Below are 20,849 nucleotides of genomic sequence, written 5' to 3'. Positions count from 1 at the left end.
CTTTTCTTTGTCAGTTATTATACTTGTAAAACATTTACATATTCCTTTATTTTGAGCTGTATAAGACAAAAACACTGTGAACCTTTACTGTTCTGTTGTACATTTAAATAGCAGGAAAGTGAGTGATTTTTAAGTACTATTCGAGCATAGGTGCAAATGTTTATGTAGGCTAGAGGAATACCTCTTGTGAGTTAAGTAGTCTATCCACTATGGTTTTTGAGACAAGATATCTCACTGGCTTGGTTTACCAATTCAGCTAAGCTGGTTGCACATAAAACCAAGGGATCCACCTTTTCTACCTCCTAAAGCCTGGGATTACACAGGTCACCACACTGTATAAATACCCTTTAAAAATACCTGTACTAGGGATCAAACTCAGCTGCCTCCAAATGAGCTATCTACTGGCACTAAAGTATTTTTATTTCCAGTTGCTTAGTATGTGTATGGAGTACTTTTGTACATGATCTTATCTGTATATACATTCATATACAGATAAGTACAGTTTATGACAAACTAATAGGATATATATGATGCTCTCTAATATTGGTGACACCAATATAAGAATTCTTAGTGACCTGGTTTAAGTACCGGGAATAAGAGAAAATAGCTATATAATAACTCGTATTTATTTTAATGCTGTAAATGAAACAATATGTGATCACCTGAACTAAGTGTCTGTTTCCCATGATTATTTGCAGCATTAAATGACCAAGCACATTATAAATCATTTGGCCCAGTACCTGTTATTAAAGCTTTAAATTTTCTCTTTTCATTTGGTTTTCTTCTTCTTTTTTTTTTTTTTTCTAAATAGTGTCTTATTATATATATAGCATAAGCTGGCCTTGGATTTTACAAGTGTTGTATGTAATACAAGGATGAACAGGTATAGGCGCTTGATGCCAGTTCTTTTGTGATTTCATGTAGCTAACTATCTTAGTTAGGGTTTCCACTGCTGTGAACAGACACCATGACCAAGGCAACTCTTATAAGGACAACATTTAATTGGGGCTGGCTTAAGGTTCAGAGGTTCAGTCCATTGTCAAGATAGGAGCATGGCAGCATCCAGTCAGGCATGGTGCAAGGGGAGCTGAGAGTTCTACATCTTTATCTGAAGGCTTCTGGAAGACTGGCTTCCCGGCAGCTAGGTCTAGGGGCTTAAAGCTCACGCTCACAGTGATATGCCTGCTCTAACAAGGCCACACCTCCTAATGGTGCCACTCCGTGGGCCAACCATATACAAACTTTCACATTAACTTTCTTGGCTTTGTTTTATAAGTTCCCTCTTACCTTTCCTCTTTTGCATTTCCCAAGTCAGTGTCAAGGATAAATACCCAAAGTCAATACCAGTCAACTATAAAATCCCTCGCTTCTCATAGAAACAATATGATATGACCCAGTTTGTATTTTGGGCAGTTAATAGGCCTGTTGCTATTGTAAAATACAGCTTAGGAGAGCTGTTGGGTAAGACAAGGTATCAAACAGGTTGTTGTTAATTGGTTATAAAGGTAACAGCAGAACCAGTACATTAAGGTAGCAGTAGAGGGATGAATGCAAGAAATCCTTGTGGGCGTGATCAGTGATCCTTCCACATTGATTGTTAAGATTGAAAAGAAAGAGTACTCGTGAGGCTCTTGGCTTCAGAGCCACGCTGTTTACAGTGCATTATTGGGTAGGAGTTAGTGGATTGAGTTTCGGTTGCATTGTTTAGGCTGGTAGTGTGTGTATTGTCTGGATGCTGGTTATTTGTTCCAGATCCACCCTTTCTCTCCCTCACTGTCTTAATTCCGTTGCTGTTAAGAGCTTCCCTTTAGGAAAAAGTATGTTCTTTTTTTCAGTCATAGCGAACAGCAGAGTTTATTATATGTGGAGAGCAATCCCAAATTTTCTACCCTCATTCCTTTTCTCCTACTGAGGTCTCCTCTAACCTATATGAAGATTACTTAGAGACTATTCCAGTGTCATTGTCTGTCGTCTCACCCCACCTCTAGGCCATGGGTACTCATTTTTATAGTTTTATATGTGAAATAAAGTAAGTTGTTAGAACTGTTTAAAGGAAATTGCGACCACATGCTGTGTTTATAATTCAAATAGTAATCAGTAAATAAGACATCATTCATCTTATATTACTAGGTAAAATTACTTGCATAAAGTAATTAAAGTTGCACCATGTATGTTATGTAGATTAATAAATGTATATTTTAGTTCCAACTCTGCTTCTTTATACTTCATGTTTCTCTACCTTCTGAATAGGGATCCTTATGCGCATGTACCTACCTTGCATACTACACTTTTTTGTAGAGGACAGAAATAGTGTTTGCTTTAGAGCTTAGAATGAGTCAAAAATCCAGGTTCTACTCCAAGGCCTGCCACTAAGCTGTATAAGAAACTTAGAACATAGAGTCTAGGTGTGTGTTGTACATACTTAGAAGATACTTTATTTTTTTTTCTACTTTTAAGGTATTCCTTCCCTAATTTACTAACTTAGGTTAATTAATAAATTCATGAAATTCCTTTCTGCCCAGTAAATAAGTTCATGAATTTTTAATGAGTATCTAGGTTCTCATTGGGGTTTCAGAATATCCATTTTAGTGGCTGTCTTAGGGATTTTACTGCTGTGAACAGACACCACGACCAAAGCAACTTTTATAAAGACTACATTTAATTAGAGCTGGCTTACAGGTTCAGAGGTTCAGTCCATTATCAAGGCAGGAGCATGGCAGCGTCCAGGCAGGATGGTGCAGGGGGAGCTGAGAGTTCTACATCTTCATCTGAAGGCTGCTAGAAGACTGGCTTCCAGGAAACTAGGTCTAGGATCTTAAAACCCATGCCCACAATGACACACCCACTCCAGCAAGGCCACACCTCTGAATGGGGCCACTCTAAGTCAAGCATATTCAAACTACAGTAGCTACTTAGTGGAATTTTGGCTTTCTTAATATATCTTCTGGTATTTGAAATTGCAAAACAAAAGTCTAATGTTAAGAACATTTTACTAATTTTGTACACTTTATATATCAATGTTGCATATAGACAGGGTCTATATTTAAACACATGGTCCATGTCACCAAAGAAGTAGAACAATACAAGGAAAATAATGATTCGTGGTGTTTATTGGTTCACAGGAACATTATTAATTCTGAGTATAGAGCCCATGAGGACTGGACTGGGAAGACTCAAGAAAGAGGTCAGACTAGAGTTGATTATGAAGAGGTAGTTTTAACACGTGTCAAAAGTGGAAAAATTGCATTCTAAGCAACAACATTGCTCACTGAGGGAAGAAAGGGGTTTGAATGTGTTCAGAAAGCCTGACTGGATTCCTAAGAATATAGGGACTGGTGGGAAATAAAAATAGATCAATTTTAAGAAAACAAATAATAATAAATGCTGGCGAGGATACGCGCAGACAGGAATGTAAGGTAGTCTAGCAACTATGAGAATCAATGTGAAAGCTCCTCAAAAACCTAAAAATAGATCTACCATGTGACTCACCCAAATCACTCCAGTTTCTGCCCAGACGCCACCAAGTCAAGTCACAGAGGTACAACAGAGAATGGATAATGCAAATATGGTGTATGTCCACAAGTGGAATGCTTTCCACTCAAAAGAATGGAGTTTGCAGGCAAATGCATGGAAGTGAATGGAGCCAGTTTCAGAAAGACAAATACCATCTACATTCTCACTTGCAGATGTGATAAAAATACATAAAACCACTATTTGTCTGTAACATAAAAGTAGATGTAGAACAGTGGTGGGAGCAAAGAGGACTGACGGAGAGGAAAAAGAAGTGGGAAGACCGGAATGTGCTCAGTGTTCAGAGTGCACTTGTGTAAACATGCCCTTCTATAACAGGCCGTGGGTGGTGAATATACGCAAGGATATTTTTTTTTTGAAACTTAAAAAAGATATTTAAAGTAAGTAAATTTAGCAGTAGGTGAATATAGCACAGGTGGTAGATGCTTACCTAGCATGCCTCAGGCCCCAAGCTCAGCATAACATATAAGTCATGCATGGAGATGCACACCATAGTTATGCCACTAGGGAGGTGGAGGCAAGAGGGTCAGTCACCCAGAGAGTTTGAGGCCAGCTTAGAATATATGACACTCTGGCTTTTTTCTCTTTTAAAGGTACATTTAATAGATTTTAAATCTGAATCACACGACCCTAAAGATACCTAAAAATAGGATTCGAAGGAAAGATGCATGCAGAAGTGAAGGGTTAGGATTTTATGCAGTAGAGCACAGTAGTGTCCGCAGGGCTGTTTCTGTTGCATGAAATATTTAAAAAAGGATTCCATGCAAGGCACTGGCAGACAAACTGGCCTCTCACATCCCCAGCCATCTGCCCTCTGTGGTTAGCTGTCACAAATCCCCATAACCTGGTAAAATCAAAACTCTAATTTATCAGTCAGATTTATATTAGTAAATTCTCAACCCACAAAACACAAAGAACTCAAAACTTAGTTGATAGGAACACAAGCTGCACACCTAGGTGGGGCAGACGCACCCTACTTATTACTTAATCATCTAAGAGATCCCCAATACTTACAGCTCTCGGGACTGTGTGGTTCCCGCTCCTCCTCCTCTCCTGTAGGTTCCCTCTCGTCTTCTCCTCTCCTTCCCTTCCTCTCTCTCCCTGTACTCTCTGTACTCACCTCTAAAAGTCTCCCACTGCCCAATCACAGGCTCTCGCCTTATCTGATGCCTGTCCTCGCCTACATAGAGACAACAATCCACATTTTCATCACCATGTTTCCCTATAATTGTGTATCTTGTGCTTTTCCCTATCTTCTCATCTCTGGTGTAACCACTGTTCTCAATTCCAGTATCAATCTGTATTTGGACGTGTCACATTGGACCTGACAAATTACATTTTTAAAATAACATTAATGTGGGTATTTTATGCATTCATAACCAAAAACTAAAGAGGGAATCTGTAGCCTTCTTGATCTCTGATGTAGAGACCCAAACTGGAGAAGGCATAGGCGTGGATTTTAGTGGGAGTGGCAAGCAGGAAAGGAGCCTAGTGAATATTGTTTCTTATTTGTGTTGCTTCAGTTCCTACACTACTGCTGTGGCTTCTTCTGTGCTCCTTGTCTTCCTGCTAGATAGACTAAAGTGTGAGGGCAGTTTGAATAAGTTGCTTTGTGAATTAGTACTTGATGAATGACTTTCAGACTTAACTGGCAACTTTGGTGTATGCACGTGGCAGTGTATTTAAAATGACTAAGACTTCTACATGCTTATAGGTTAAAGGGAGCTCCTGAAGAGGGAGGGAGGGAGGGAAGTATGAAAGGATCTGAACTCACAAAATGCAAGGTCCAGTCTTAGACATTCACTACAAAGAGTAACCAGACCTTGGAAACTTTAAACATTGAATTTTTTTTTTAACTTAAAGCCTCAGGTAACTATTTCACAACATAGAGAGGCAAAGGTAAACTTTGAGATTCTTTACAAAGTCATGATAGTAAAATAGAATAAAAGACTACAGACCAGTCTCAGGAAAGTTGGTGGAAAAAAAATACTTAATGAATCATCAAGTGGACTCGAGCATTTCATCACTGTAACAGCACTGTAGATTGACTAGTGGTAGCATTTCATCTCTGTAACAGTGTAGATTGACTAGTGGTAGCATTTCATCACTGTAACAGTGTAGATTGACTAATGGTAGCATTTCATCTCTGTAACACTGTAGATTGACTAGTGGTAGCATTTCATCTCTGTAACACTGTAGATTGACTAATGGTAGCATTTCATCTCTGTAACACTGTAGATTGACTAATGGTAGCATTTCATCCCTGTAACACTGTAGATTGACTAGTGGCAGCATTTCATCTCTGTAACACTGTAGATTGACTAATGGCAGCATTTCATCTCTGTAACACTGTAGATTGACTAATGGCAGCATTTCATCTCTGTAACACTGTAGATTGACTAGTGGCAGCATTTCATCTCTGTAACACTGTAGATTGACTTATGGTAGCATTTCATCTCTGTAACAGTGTAGATTGACTAGTGGCAGCATTTCATCTCTGTAACACTGTAGATTGACTAATGGTAGCATTTCATCTCTGTAACAGTGTAGATTGACTAGTGGTAGCATTTCATCTCTGTAACACTGTAGATTGACTAGTGGCAGCATTTCATCTCTGTAACACTGTAGATTGACTAGTGGCAGCATTTCATCTCTGTAACACTGTAGATTGACTAGTGGTAGCATTTCATCTCTGTAACACTGTAGATTGACTAGTGGCAGCATTTCATCTCTGTAACACTGTAGATTGACTAGTGGCAGCATTTCATCTCTGTAACACTGTAGATTGACTAATGGCAGCATTTCATCTCTGTAACACTGTAGATTGACTAGTGGCAGCATTTCATCTCTGTAACACTGTAGATTGACTAGTGGCAGCATTTCATCTCTGTAACAGTGTAGATTGACTAGTGGCAGCATTTCATCACTGTAACAGTGTAGATTGACTAGTGGCAGCATTTCATCTCTGTAACACTGTAGATTGACTAATGGTAGCATTTCATCTCTGTAACACTGTAGATTGACTAGTGGCAGCATTTCATCTCTGTAACACTGTAGATTGACTAATGGCAGCATTTCATCTCTGTAACACTGTAGATTGACTAATGGTAGCATTTCATCTTTGTAACAGTGTAGATTGACTAGTGGTAGCATTTCATCTCTGTAACACTGTAGATTGACTAGTGGCAGCATTTCATCTCTGTAACACTGTAGATTGACTAGTGGCAGTGCTGTGCACTGGCATGGAAAACCTAAAGGGTGTCAGAAAGTGGAAGAGCTCTTAGTAAAGGACGAATAGAGCAATATTCCCAAAGCTTTCACATCTCAGACCAGAAACCACCATTTTGTTACTAGAAATGGAAAGATGCTAGAATTCCCATTTTAGTATTTAGGAAAATGCCAAATTCCTATTTAAAAGGTCATAAATCAAAGCCATAAGACCTATTGTGACGGATAAACTTGGAATTATAAATTCTTCATTTTCAGGTTATTTACTACTCCTCCTCAATATTGTATTTCCTGTTATCTTTTAACTGTTCTATTTCCTGAGGTCAGAAGCTTCCTTGAAAATATTTTAGATATAGGAATGTTATCTATGATTGCATGGGAGGCTAAGGCAAGAGGAGACTTGGCTGTGCAGTGCACCTGCCTCATCTCCCGCCATCCTCTCTAGCCCCAACATCACTGTTAGCTAACACTGTCCTGGAGAGGTTCCTAGTGCAGTGAGACCAAAAATGAGTAAGTAAGCAAATAAAGGCAGGTGTGACTGGAAGGGAGGAGGCACGTTTACTATCTAATACTTTATACCTGGGACAGACAGCCAAGGAAACAGGCCAAAGTGTCCGAAGTGTCACTGTGGTGGCTAGATATAAAGTCATGGTGCCTTCTCTACAGTGTCTCTCTCCCTGGGAGTCTCTAAAGTAGGGAGTGTTCTCCAGGAGAACTAGTTAGTGACAGGGAATCTCTCCTGACCCCCCCCCCCCCCCCGCCTTCTGAGGAATATACAAATAAAATCTCTCCTTTCTGAGTGACATACTTTCATGAATGTTTTTAAAAACTATTTTGAAAGAAAGTTGTGCTGTGAATACATCTGAGAAACTGTAAGGAAATGTTTTTCCTAAATTCCTTGTGGCTGGTGACACTTGCTTTATACTTGGTAGATGGCAGAGGAGCTGTAATCTGATCTTAGAGCCATATTTGGTAAATAATAATTTTCAGTGGAACCCACTGTTCTATCAGTAAGAGGGAAATTATTACCCATATGTGGTAGAAAGCTATTCTTTTCTTTAGCTGTATAAAAATCAAGCTATATTGTGGATTAATTAAGTTCTGACTCCTAGAGCTAAGTTTTAACAAGGCTGTTAGGACACCTATTTTCTACTTTACTGGAAAGGAGAAAAAAAATCTTGTTTTCTACCAACTATCTTTGTATCCTTAATGTAAATTGTTACATCTTTGTTTTATCGTCAGCTGTGAGAATTGAACTGTCTCATATATTCATTCTTGTAGTTATTCTGAAGCCAGTATTAATAAATCACTTATATCTCTTAGAATGTGATGTACTTTTATTACACCTAAAGCTTACTAAACATGGCTGTTGCTTTAGTATTTATGAAAATGAAAACCTAAGTTTACCTCCATGGTCAGAGCAGAAATGAAGCAAACAGAATAGAATATGTTTCATTTTTTAGTAATACAAAACAATGTATTATTGGAAACTTGATATGCAGCAGGCTTTGGGTGCTTTGTGTACACAGTGAAATTTCAAGGCAGCCCAGTCGAATGAATAACCAGTTGTCTGCCGGTTGGTAGAATGGAAACTTTGGATGGGAATATTTTAATTCAAGGCCAAATTGAAGTGAGATTTGAAGCAACTCTCCTGTCCTCTGGGGCTCTTTTCCCTATGCCATGCCATCACAGAGCCTGGAAAACTTGTGTTTCCCACCAGGGGAGGGAAACTACTTTTCACAGTGTTAGATTGGTGTATACAAGAACTGTAAGGGGTTTACAGTCCTCCAGGTTGATAGAGCAGAGATTCAGTTTACTTAGTGTGGGACTCCTTTCTTAGAGGAACTTGTAAAGGTGCCAGCATACTGAGAATCAAGTGCAAGGACATCATTCCCAGGAAACTAACTAGGCTACCACTCTTAATAGCTTACTACTGTTTGTCTAACTTCGAGACTTGCCAACTTGTTTTTGTTTTAATATGAGCCTAAGAAATATTTTTAAAACAAGTGACTCTGTTTTGGTAACAGAAAAACAATTTCCAATGGGTTAAGAAGCACATCTTATGACCTGTTATCTACCACCGCCTTTAAGCATTGGAACTTGAGCAGTGCCTTTAATCCCAGCCTTCCGGAGGATGCAGAAGCAGGCAGATCTCCAAGTTTGAGGCTAGCCAGGTCCACAGAGTTCCAGGACAGTCAGGGCTACATAGAGAAACCCTGTCTTGAAAAAAAAAAAAAAAGAAAGAAAGAAAGCTGGAACTTAAAATTAATTTCATTGCTCGAGTATATCTAAAATATTTTCAAGGAAGCTTTGACCTCCGGAAATAGGAGAACAGTTAAAAGATAACAGGAAATGCAATATTGAAGAGGAGGAGTAAATAACCTGAAAACGAAGAATTTATAATTCCAAGTTTATCCATCACAATAGGTCTTAACAGCTTTTCTGTTACAGTTTGCACTGATCTCAGGCACCGTTTTGGAGATTTCCTAAAGGCCTCTTTCCACTTCCCAAGATGGGGAATTGTGAGACTTGGGCAAGTGAAGACTACCTGCTGAAGCAAATGGCTTTCCCTGTAAGCTGGAGCCAAGAAGCCTTTTCCTTACTTGAGTATTCAGTTTGAGGCTGTGGGCTGCTCCTGCTTTCAGACCTCATGTTGTGTGCTCCACAGTTCTTACCTGCCTACCTCTGGGTTTACTGTAGTTTCTCTCCTGCTTTCAAGGCTCCAGAACCAGTTCCTGGACCTGCTCTGGAAAAGAAGTGTCCAGTAGAGATGAGCTCACTGCAGTTACTTAATTAAACATTTATAACTGCAAATGAGCCAACCAAGGACAGCTACAGTTTGAATTTTTCTATTTCCAGGTATGCGAAAGTTGGGCACTGAAGCTTAGGCTGTGTGATCTATAACAACACACAGTTCACAACTTACAGTTGCCTTGCTTTAACCTGAGTGGCATGGAATCCCCTAACATCTAGTAACACTTGTAGCTTAACTTTTGCCTGAGTCTTTCTAGTTTAGTTTGTTTGCTAGTGGTGGCAAAAGCAGTTTAAGAGAAATGCTGTGGAAGTGCTATATAGTCAAGCCCTGCAAATGTGCAAAATAGTACACTGGCATTCATTGAAAAGTAAACATAAAACAGCCATCCTTCTCCAGGGTTCATGTGTGAGGCAAGTAATATTGGGGATTGAGTGAGTGAAGCAGATTTCCTCCCAGTATCCTTAACTGTTCTGTTTCTGCTACGTTCACATGAAGTTAACACATTCTCCAGTCACTTGAAATGATCGGGTTTGTTTATAGATAAAACAAATACTGTATTTACATGGTATATTTACCTGAATTCAATTGTATTTCCACTAACTTGCATATATATATGCAAATATATATTACTGGCTTGCTTGAAAGAAGCTATAACAAAAGTTTCTTATATTTAGTAATTTGGATGTCTTACTCCTCTAAGAGAAAAGACTCAGTATTTCTTTTTTTTTTTTTTTTTTTTTTTTCTTTTTTTCGGAGCTGGGGACTGAACCTAGGGCCTTGTGCTTGTTAGGCAAGCACTCTACCACTGAACTAAATCCCTAACCCCAAGACTCAGTATTTCTTAATGTGGCAATGCAATAATTTATTTCTCCTTGAAGGCAGTTGTTTGGAGTTGGGGGGGGGGGGCATTGAGATGGCTCTGTAGTTAAAGACAGGCCCTTGTCATCAAACCTGATGCTAGGAGTTTGATCACAGAGATCCAAATAGTGTAAGGAGAATTGTCCTCTAACCACCTTATGTTAGTAAATTAATATTCAACTTAATTATCATTTTCCTGTATCAGGTTAATTCATTCCTTATAAAGTTTATAGTTATGTTCTAAGACCAGAACATGAGTTTTTCTAATACTCTATAGTTTTCTTTTATAAGTAAGGATTTGTTAACATGCTTACTCCCTGTTTTCTTTTAAAGATATTTATGATCAGGATAGATTATCTAAAATATTAAATGAAAGGGGGCACTGGAAAGTAACTTTGTTTCCATAGTAAAATGCTAGCATATTGGAAAAATAATAAGATATGAAGTGGAAAATACACACAAGGTAGTTAGTTATATAATATGTTTGTCTCAGATTTATTGCACTTTCCTTAATCCATAGAAAATGGCAACATCTACCACAAAACCTCAAAACGTCAATTGCCAACTGTGGTTGACCTGCACATTCCTCTAAGAAGAACTTGTGAAGTGGTGAGGCAGAAGCAGTGGGCAGCACTCAGTCCTTAAGGCGCTGCACTAAATGAAGACATTGGGGAGGGCTTTTGTTCGCTTGGTTGGTTTTGGTTTTTCAAGAGAGTTTCTCAGTGTAACCCTTAGACTACAAGTCCTGGAAAACTTGCTTTGCAGATCAGGCTACCTTGAACTCAGATCTATCTACCTTCCTCTGCCTCCCAAGTAATGGGATTATAGGAAGGTTTCTTTTTAAAAAGAGAAGGCATAAATCATGCTACTGACTATTAATTTGTATTGCTTTTCTTTGAAAAGGTCATTATGCTAAGCCTATAAAGTTGTCTGCTTTTATATAATACTTACTTACTTGGTCACTTCAAGTTATTAAAGGTATTAAGTTAGACCATAACTTAAAATAATTTAGCATTTGGATAACTGGTTTGGCGTATTGTTGTCTTGGCAGTTAACTGATTTCGCAGTGTGATTCCATATTACAAGTTCTATGGCAGTCAGTGCTGAAGATTGTTTATAATCTTATTTTATATTTTGTTTGTTTTGTTTTTCATTGAAACAGGGTCTGGTTGTCCAAGGGCTCACTACATAAACCAGGCTGGCCTTGAACTCAGTTCATCTGCCTCTGCCTCCCAAGGACTAAGATTAAAGGCATTCACTACCATGTCTGGAAGTTCTTATTTTTATCTTAAATGGTAATAGTACTTAAGTTTCAGATTTTTTTTTTGTTGAATGGCTGTAATTCTTTTATTTCCATCATAGAAAAATAATATTGACATGTTTAGATTATCTTGTTAAAATTGGAGTATCATACTTCAAGAAATATAATTCCAGGAATTTGTCATAAAATACTGTTGATGGCCTGGGGATGGTGGCTCACCACTTTAGAGGCAGAGGCAAATGGAGTGAGTTGGTGGTCTACACAGAGAATTTCAGGCCAACTAGAGTAACATAGTGACACCCTGTCTGAATAAGAGGAGGAGGAAAAGAAAAATGTTGACTTTTTTAGGCTAGTTAATGACATTTGTAAATTCTTTAAAAATGAATCGAATATCTGGTATTGTTTACCTGGCCTATAATATGATACTTATATACTACAGCAACAATATAACATGGATGCTTAGATTATATGATTCTCGTTTTAGGTTTCAATTGGGAATCTTCATTGAGATCAGAAGATTCTATAACTTACTGTAACTTTAAAAGATGGTAGGTAACATCATCCAGCTATTCTGACTGCACATCAGTTTTCTTATGGTAAAGACATTATTTCAAAATAACTCACTGGTAATGTCAGCCAATCCACAAAAGCAACACGAGGTAGGGTTAGTATTAGGAAATGCTGGTGGGGAGTGGGAGGGCGAGGAGGAGGAAGGGAGAACATGTCTGCCTTTCCATTGGACCCTGGAGAGGCTGATCTGTATCTAGCTCTGTTAAAATGTGATGTATTGCTCCTGAGAATTACTAAAAGCACCCTCCCAGAACAGCGCAGCGCTGACAAGAAAAACGAGATAGAGATACAGCTTTCAAAAGCTTCTGTAACGTCTTTTAAAGCCAAGAATTTTTTACAAATATAGGACAGTTTTATTCATGTTAAAAGGTCAAGAAATGATCAGGTGATGGTGACTCATGCCTTTAATCCCAAGTTCTTGAAGACAGAAGCAGGCGAATCTGAGTCCAGAAACTAACAAAAGTAATGATGTGTAAATACTATAATAAATATTGTACTTTGCCTCAAACAAGACCTAAAATTTGCCTGTGAAATTGAGCTTTATGAATTACTGAACAAAACGTTCTGAAACCAGAGGTAACACTGGGTGTTGCTAGTGCAGTGCCTAAAGAGGCTAGAGTTACAGGCGGTTATGAGCCATCCTAACATGGGTACTTGGAACTGAACCTGGGCCCTATGAGTGAGCAGTGTAAATTCTTAACTACGAGACATCTCTGTGTCCCTACCATATACTTTTTAAGTACTTAGTATACAGCAGTGAACAAGATAGTCTCACCACTTTGAAGTGGTGAAACTGATGTTTTTGTGTGAAGATTTTTGTTAGCAGTCAGGGATTGGTTCTGAGTAGTGGAATTGCATTGTGGGTAGTAATCTGGTAGCTAAAATCCACTGCAGTCTTCTAGCCTCTTGAGTGCTCTATGCTATACAGCAGCTTCCCACTATTCTCCCAGCTTAGCATTTCATACTAGTTAATACACAGTTTGTAAGGATGAAACAGCAGTAGCCCCTGCGCTGGTGAGTTTGAGGCAGGTGGACCGTGAGTTCAAAGGCAGCCTGGGATATAGAGCAAGATCTGTCTCAGTGTTGTGTGAGCAGTTTGTATGTGACAATATTAAAGACTCTCCTCAAGTGTATTTCTGGGCCTCTAATAAAACCCACCTGCAGGTTTCACTGGCCTCTTCTGTCACAGCAATTGAACGCCCTTCCATGGTCTCCCTAGTCCCCTCTCCTCGGCTTCCCGTTTCTTACGCTACCCACACTTCCTCCTCATTTCTAGAGTTGACCTGTTTTACAGTCTTGCTTCATCTCTAACGTTATTCACATAGTTGTACTTTATGAGTTTCCAACTCCCTCAGTGAAGATCCCTTTGAATACACACAGCACAGTTTATACAACTTCTCGAGTACTTGAGCACAGGCGTACATATTGAAGGGATCTGCGTGTCTCAGTTTTTCTAATGTGCATTAATCATTTGTTCTATGAAGACTGAAAAAGAACACCTCAAAGATTAAATCAACTTCAGAATTCTGCAGCCCGGGGAGCATGAAGCCCTCCTACTAAAATTTGGTTCCTTCCTACTTTGTGAGAACCCACAGTATTCAAAATAAATAATCATGTTGCTACCTGTTTAAATTTTTTTGCTGTAAGCTAGACAGGCTTAATAATATAATTAATACAATTAATATAATCATATACTGTGTAATCTTGTAAACTCCTGAGTTTTTACGTTTTATAAAAATAAACAGGGGTTGGAGATTTAGCTCAGTGGTAGAGCGCTTGCCTAGCACATGCAAGGCCTTGGGTTCGGTCCCCAGCTCCAAAAAAAGAAAAAAAAATGGATAGTATTACTGTTTTACCGATATTTGGTTTCTTTTGCTGTCATTGTCATCTTAACATGGATTATCCATTGATTCTCATGACAGTTGAATACTGTCATCATTTTATACAGGATGATAACTGAAGTATTAAAATTCAGTGACTTGCCAAAGAGAACATTTCAAGAATCCTTGCTTTTACTTAGCAACTGCTATGTGTCAAATATATGAGCTCTATATACGTTAGTTACCTCATTTAGTTTGAGAGGAGATAGTGTTGGTTACTTCCATTTTTAACTATTAAGATGGTTTTTGTTTTCCTCTTTGTTTCTTTACCCTTTTTAACTGGAAAAAAAAAAAAACAAAACAAAACCTCCAGAAACTAACATGACTAAAGTTCAATATTGCTTCTTTTACTCTTAGGAAATTCTACTTTTTAGGAAAGTTTGTTCTTGTCTCAGCTAACATTGTTACCTTCTTTTTTATTGTTTTAATATAAAAGAAAATACTTGTCATATTTACATTATGTGGATCTCTTAAGAATTTTATAGAAGAAACCTTATCAGTTCCTTGGATTTTAAGCTTTTTGGGAGCTCGAGTGGATGGCCCAGTCTGAGTTCAGTACCTAGAACACATATAAAAATGCTACGCATGGTGGTGTGTGCTTAAAATCCCAGTGGTAGAGAAGCAGACAGGTGGGTTTCTGGGACTTACTGGCCAACCGTTCTAGCCTATTCAGTAAGTTCCAGGCTAATGAGAGGCTATATTTTAATTGCTGTGTCCGCATATCAGCATTTTCCTCAGGCATCTCCACATAAAATATTTACAAATATATAGAGGTACTCCAGTGAAATCTGGAAAATTCGGTGTCTTCTTCTTCTTCTCTACTGCCTGTGCTTTATACTAGACTTTAAAGTAGTAAAGAGACCCTCAAAAAACATTCCTTGAACATATTCCACAAAAATCTTACTTTCCTTCACAACAGTAATATTGCTGAAATATACTTAAGTGGTAAATGACAAGTGACACCCAAGTTTTCAGATAGATTTTGGTTTGGCGTGACATGGCTTGGTTTGGTTTGGTTTTCGAGACAGTGTTTCTCTGTGTACCCCTAGCCATCCTGGAGCTCACTTTGTAGATCAGGCTGGCCTCAAACTCAGAGACCCACCTGCTACCCGAGTGGGATTAAAGGCGTGCATCAACATGCCTGACTCAAATAGATTTAAGATTAGAATTACTAAATTTGTTCTTGTTCCTCCTTGACTTGAGCATAGTACCCCTCAGTGTCTTAAAAATTCTGTATGCGTATTTCCTGCTAACCAGAGGTCAAGGTTCCTCTGCTTTGCAGCGCTGCTCTTCACTGTATATTTTAGAAAGAACTGAGGCAGGAGGATTGCCCCAAGTTCAAAACTACCTTGGGCTAGAGTGTGAGCCCTGTCTATAAATATGCTGTCTCACTGGCCATAGGTGTCTCAGGTTGTGTTTAAGATTTCTTTCCCTGGTTTATAGCAGTTAGACAATATTGGGCCTTTTGTGTGGTTTTCCTTAGATTTGTAAGTTTGTATCATTTGCTAACTTGAGAAAAATTTTAATCACAATTCCATCAGGTTATCCACCTACTCACTTGTGTCCTGGTTTCTGGTCTCTAATTACAAGGACATTACGTTTTGGTATTACCTGCTGCACTCTGAGCGTCTGGAAGCCCCGCTCCACTCACTCATAGCTCTGTCCATCTTCCAGACTGCTTTATTTTCTCCTCTTTCTACTGTGGATAAGCATGTCCAGTGGAGTCGTTTCACATATTTTAGTTCTTAAATAGAAAAATGTTATATACAAATTTCATATGTATGAATCCACAATATATTGCACTTATCTCCCGAGAAGTCCAGGTCCACTCACCCTCATGCATGAGGTGCTTCCAAGTTCATACGCTGATCCCAGCAGCCACGTTATTCTGGGCCTGCTCTCCATTGGCTGCCTTTTTCTTAAGTATGGATTCGTTTTTCCTGTTTGATTCTAAACATTTAAAATATAATGAAGGACAGGGTTGAGTGTAGAAAGTCTGGATTCTTTCATGTTCCCGACTGGATAGTGATGCTTAGTTTGTTTTAGGGGACAGTTAGCTATGCTGAAGCCAAACTAGAAACCCTGGAATCACAGATGAGTTATTTTAACCTTAACCTGGCTCTTCCAAGTGTCTCTCTCACATATGTAGTTTAGAGAGCAAACCTACTGTACAGAGTACTACGCAAGATTAGCCTTCCGACTCGGATCCCTCTTTCTTCAGGACCTGCTCTGTCCTCTCAGAAAGTGGGCATAAAGTATAGTTGCGCATTTGAATAATGTTTCTCATTTGTGTCCTAATTGTCTAGAAAAGCAAGCCAATGGTAACATGCTGTATATGCTTTAATAATGGAAGAGATTAGAATTTGATTTCATTCTTCATCTTTAATTAATGAAGGTGTTTCTCATTTAGATGTTTATTTTCCCATTCCTAATATTGCATATAAATTTTTTTCTAAGTTTAAGTCATTTGAAATGTGCTTTAGAAACTGTAATGTGAAACTTTACAGTAAAACTTTCATCTAATGATGTTGCATCTTTTGTGAACCTAGAATTGGTCTAGTCTTGGGAATATAGTAGTTAACCTCAGAGGTCTTGATCTTCTAGAGATCACTTATAAATGTCACAGGAAAAAAGTAATATGTGGATGTGATTTTTTTTTTTAACATGGCAGAATGACTAGGGAAGATGTTTGTCAGTGGGTAGGTAGCATTTGATGAGTGAAGAAGGTAAGAAGTAAACAAGAGAGCCTTCAAGTATCTGAGGGAATGTTAAAGAGGACAGTTAAGTTCAAAGCCTCAAAAAAGATACCAGAAGCCCATTAGCAACAGAGGGAACAGGAATGTGTTAATTAACAAGAGGTCTCCTGGTATGCAGTTTTGAGGCACAGAGGTAGGAGAAAGCTGCTCTGGTGTACCGTTCCCAAAGATAGTTTATGGGGAAAGACTGAGAGTGCAGGAGGCAGGGGACTAACACAAAGAACAATGCAGGTAGAGAGGGGACCATTAAGAGACTTACAGTAATAGCTAAGGTGGAGTAAGGTGGTCAGGAAAAAGCAGTAGGGGCAAGAAAGAATTGTCAGATACAAAGTACTTTTGCAACTATCTGATGGTAGTGAAGACTTGGTTATTTTGTGTAGAGGAGTTAATTGTGCATTTCAGAACTGAATATACAGCAACATAGAGAGTGAAAGCATTAAGTTTTAGATAAAATACACATGGTCTTTTAGAGCCACATTTTAGATTCTCAAAGGTTTTAATGGGTAATCATTAAGAAATGTTATTAGTTCCTGATTCTCCCTAAAAGAATAAGGAAAGACAAGACAGCATCACAGCAGTTTCCTAATTGGATACATCTTAGCACTGCCATTGTAGAGCATTCAGATAGGAATCAGATCATTTTGAAATTGTCTACTAGAAATGAAAATTAATAAACCTAAATAATACTTTTACAGTTTATAGTTAGGTGCTGTGATTATAAATCCATAGCAACATTCATTCTAAAGTCAGTTCTCAATAATTTTTTTTTCTTTCACAGAAAATGCTTGGCCAGAAGAGATGAGTACTACTTCCACCCAGGCCTAGAATTGCCTATTGAGATAGTCCTGAGCAGGCGACATACGAATGGCCCAAGGAAGCCACCAAATTGATTTTCAGGTTTTACATGACCTGCGACAAAAGTTCCCTGAAGTGCCTGAAGTTGTTGTATCCAGGTGCATGTTACAGGTCAGTGTTCACTGGTTTCTGGATTTATTGATACAGTACTATTCATAATATGAATCTGATGATTTTTAGATACTGGAGGAAAACTCTTTGATAGCCTTACTGTGCTGTAATGAACAACGATCTTTGGTGTCTCATAGTAGCGTGGCCTCTGGCAAAGGAGGGCTCTCGGTATCTGCCTGTAATAGAGGTTCTAGTTCTACTCTCTACAATCTCGCTCCCTTTTCCTCATCCTCTCATTACATTTGTAAAATCCCAGGTCTTTGTATGAAAACGGGAAAGTCATTGGTTCAGAAAGCTTATTCTTCTGTTGATGGGTACATTTGTCAAAACACTGTTCGTACGTCAGTCTCTTCTCTCTGACTTGAGTGATTTGTATGAACAGTGCATAACTTCCCAATTGTGAAGAAAAAAATTGTTTCATATTTCTAAGTTTTCTTTATAAATTTTCCAATTAATTTCTCCAATTTCTACATTTTCTTAGTATACAAAATTCTAGAAATCCATAATTCTACATATTTAGTGATAGTTGTAGCTGGCTATTCATCTTCCTCTCAAAAAGTATTTTGGTGATCCCTTCAAATTTTGGCAGATTATTTTTAAAATTTGATAATGTATGAAATTTTTATCCTGCTTTATAGTGACTACATATGTCACCCACACCCTTACCATCTTTTATCTGTGCTTTCAGTTGTTCTGTGTACTTTCAGACTTAACCTAGTTTGAGTCCCACCAATCTGTCTACTTCCTTTCTAGATGAAGATACTATTGTTTCTTGGCAGTGTAAATACAGGGTGCTATATATTTGCCTTTTTAAAATTTTTTCCATGTTCTTCAAGATGAATTTTGGATGTCTTGACTCTAATCCTATAGTACACTAGTCTGGTCTGGAGTCCCAGCTCAGCTCTATAGCCTGACATTATACTCTTCATTATAGTTAGCCTTGGGGACGTGAAATTCTCCAAACTTACCTGGTTCTTTTATACAGTGGTTAGACATGTGTTTTAGAATAAGCAGATAAGTTCAGATTTTGATTGTTACCAGTAGTAACATCTATGACCCACATTTTTACTTCATTTCTTTACTGTTCAATGAGAATAAAAATTTTCACAGAAAAGTATAATCCAGGTAAATTTACTGGTAGGGTACATGACTCAGTTCTAAAAAGAGAAACAGTAATGGAAAGTTCCCTATTGTAAATATTTGGTGAATGAGTCACTAGTTCATTCACATTTATCAACGTAGAATATAACGAAAAAAAAAAAAAAGAGGAGAAAAAGGAATCTTATGTATTAACAAAATTGTCTTCCCAAAATACTCTTTTGTCATTACTTCTCTGTTCATTTGTGTTAGTAGCTCTCTCAACTGCTTGATAACGACTAAACTATAGTACCATTCACTTCTTTAAATCCTCCATTGCTTAAGCCCAATCTCCTTTTACAACCATGCGGTTTACAAAGTTTCCAATGTGAACCTTCACACCACTTAGAGTTACTTCATTCACTGTGTTAGGAACGCCGTTCACCTAATTCTCACAGTTACCATTCCCTTCATCAAGAGCCTAGGGTTTCTATGTTACTTTGGTTTTTGTTTTGGGAGGGTTGGTTGGTTGTCTGTTTTTCTCCTCATCCAATTTGCTTGTGCCCTGTTAACCATCAAGCTGTATGCACTCATTAATCCAGGAGTGTGTGTCTATGTGTGTGCCCACATGCTTGTTTGTTTGTGTACATTAGTGTGTATAGGTACAAGAGTGTGAACAAAAGTACATGCGTAGGGGCCTGAGATAAGAGCAACCTCTACTGTTGTTTTCTAGATCTTTCCATGTTTTTTTGGTTGGTTGGTTTTTTTGGTTTTGTTTTGTTTTGTTTTTTGGAACAGGTCACTGAGCTAATTTAGTCTTGCTCTAGTATACATTAGTATACATTTGTTTAGGGCTGACCACTTGGAATTGCAGGGCTCATCCCCGGAGAAGATTGGGTCTCCCTCTCTCAGCAGCCATTGATTGTCTATAGCTCCTCATCCAGGGAAGGTACCTTATGTAGCTTCCCCCGTCCGCCCATGCTGGCCTGTTAATGGTAGTGTCATTGTGCAGGTCTTACTTAGACAGCCAGAGTGTTAGCATTTCATGGGCTCAGCCTCCCTCTCATTCCAGAGGACACTGTCACACAGCAGGCATTCTGGTCTGCTGACTCCTAAAACTGTATCGTCCTTTCTTCCACGGTGTAGAGGTTGTGTTGTGGATGTACCAATTGATTCTGGGCACCCCACAGTTGATTAGTCTCTGTATTTTGACCAGTTATAGCTTTCTGTAATGGTCTCTGCTGCAAAAGAAACTGCTTTGATGAGGGGTGAGAGCTACACCTGACTGTGGTTTTGTATAAATACTTAGAATTTAGCTGGGGTATTCTAAACCCAGTTAACGGTCCTTGGCTGGAGAGGTCATAGGCCTAAGGGAATTGACTACTGCCATTTTCCAAAACTGTCTACCTGATTGAGTTACAGGCTCTTTAGGGGGAAAAGCTAAGTTTTATTTGTTATTAAGTCTTCCATGAGCTCAGATTGTTGCATATGTGATTGATGTCCAGTAAGTATTTTTCTGGAGAATTTATGACCAATGGTGTGGTACTTTATTTAAAAACACTTTGTGTTGGGTTTTGCTTTTTTCTGCATGTTGCTCTAGAATGGGTGCTCTGTTGAAGGCAGAGACGTGAACTCAGCTCTATTGTTGGCTCCTTTATGCTTACATTTCATTTGTAGAGGCATGTTTTATACAAAAGGAAGAAGCACAGGTAGATTTGACATGATAAGTGATCTTTAAAAGAATCCATGTACCAATTGGCTATATAAATACTGAATCTTTTCTAAGTAGTCTGAAGAACTTTGCATTTTATCATTTCACTTTAAAAAGAAATTTAACTATACCTTATTATATTCTTAAACTTGATTACTCTGTTCATTGTAAAAATTGTATTTTTAATTAGGCTGCATTTTTACTGTATTTGGATGAATCCATTTTACTAAGTAGCTTCTTAGACAATGATTTATCT

The 20,849-nt window shown here is 38.3% G+C and overlaps 1 protein-coding gene across 7 annotated transcripts in view; it reads left to right on the top strand.

The window, feature by feature from the left end:
* Tab2 (TGF-beta activated kinase 1/MAP3K7 binding protein 2) overlaps positions 1–20,849 on the top strand; it is a 50,086-nt gene that overhangs the window by 14,016 nt on the left and 15,221 nt on the right. For 2 of the 7 annotated variants that reach the window (XM_063288633.1, XM_039110917.2), the window contains exons 2-3: positions 12,118–12,181; positions 17,618–17,805. In XM_063288633.1, the coding sequence (XP_063144703.1) occupies positions 17,704–17,805 (102 nt within the window). In that variant the 5' untranslated portion in view covers positions 12,118–12,181; positions 17,618–17,703. Of the gene's footprint in view, positions 1–9,478; positions 9,619–10,241; positions 11,668–12,117; positions 12,182–17,617; positions 17,806–20,849 lie in introns of those variants that run through there. The other 5 variants (NM_001393814.1, XM_039110915.2, XM_039110919.2 and 2 more) reach the window with 4 other exon arrangements.

The sequence above is a fragment of the Rattus norvegicus genome, chromosome 1 (genome assembly GCF_036323735.1).
Source record: "Rattus norvegicus strain BN/NHsdMcwi chromosome 1, GRCr8, whole genome shotgun sequence".
NCBI classification, from domain to species: Eukaryota; Metazoa; Chordata; class Mammalia; order Rodentia; family Muridae; genus Rattus; species Rattus norvegicus.
The sequence above is the reverse complement of the archived record's forward strand: the minus strand, read 5'-3'. Positions and strand labels throughout refer to the sequence as shown.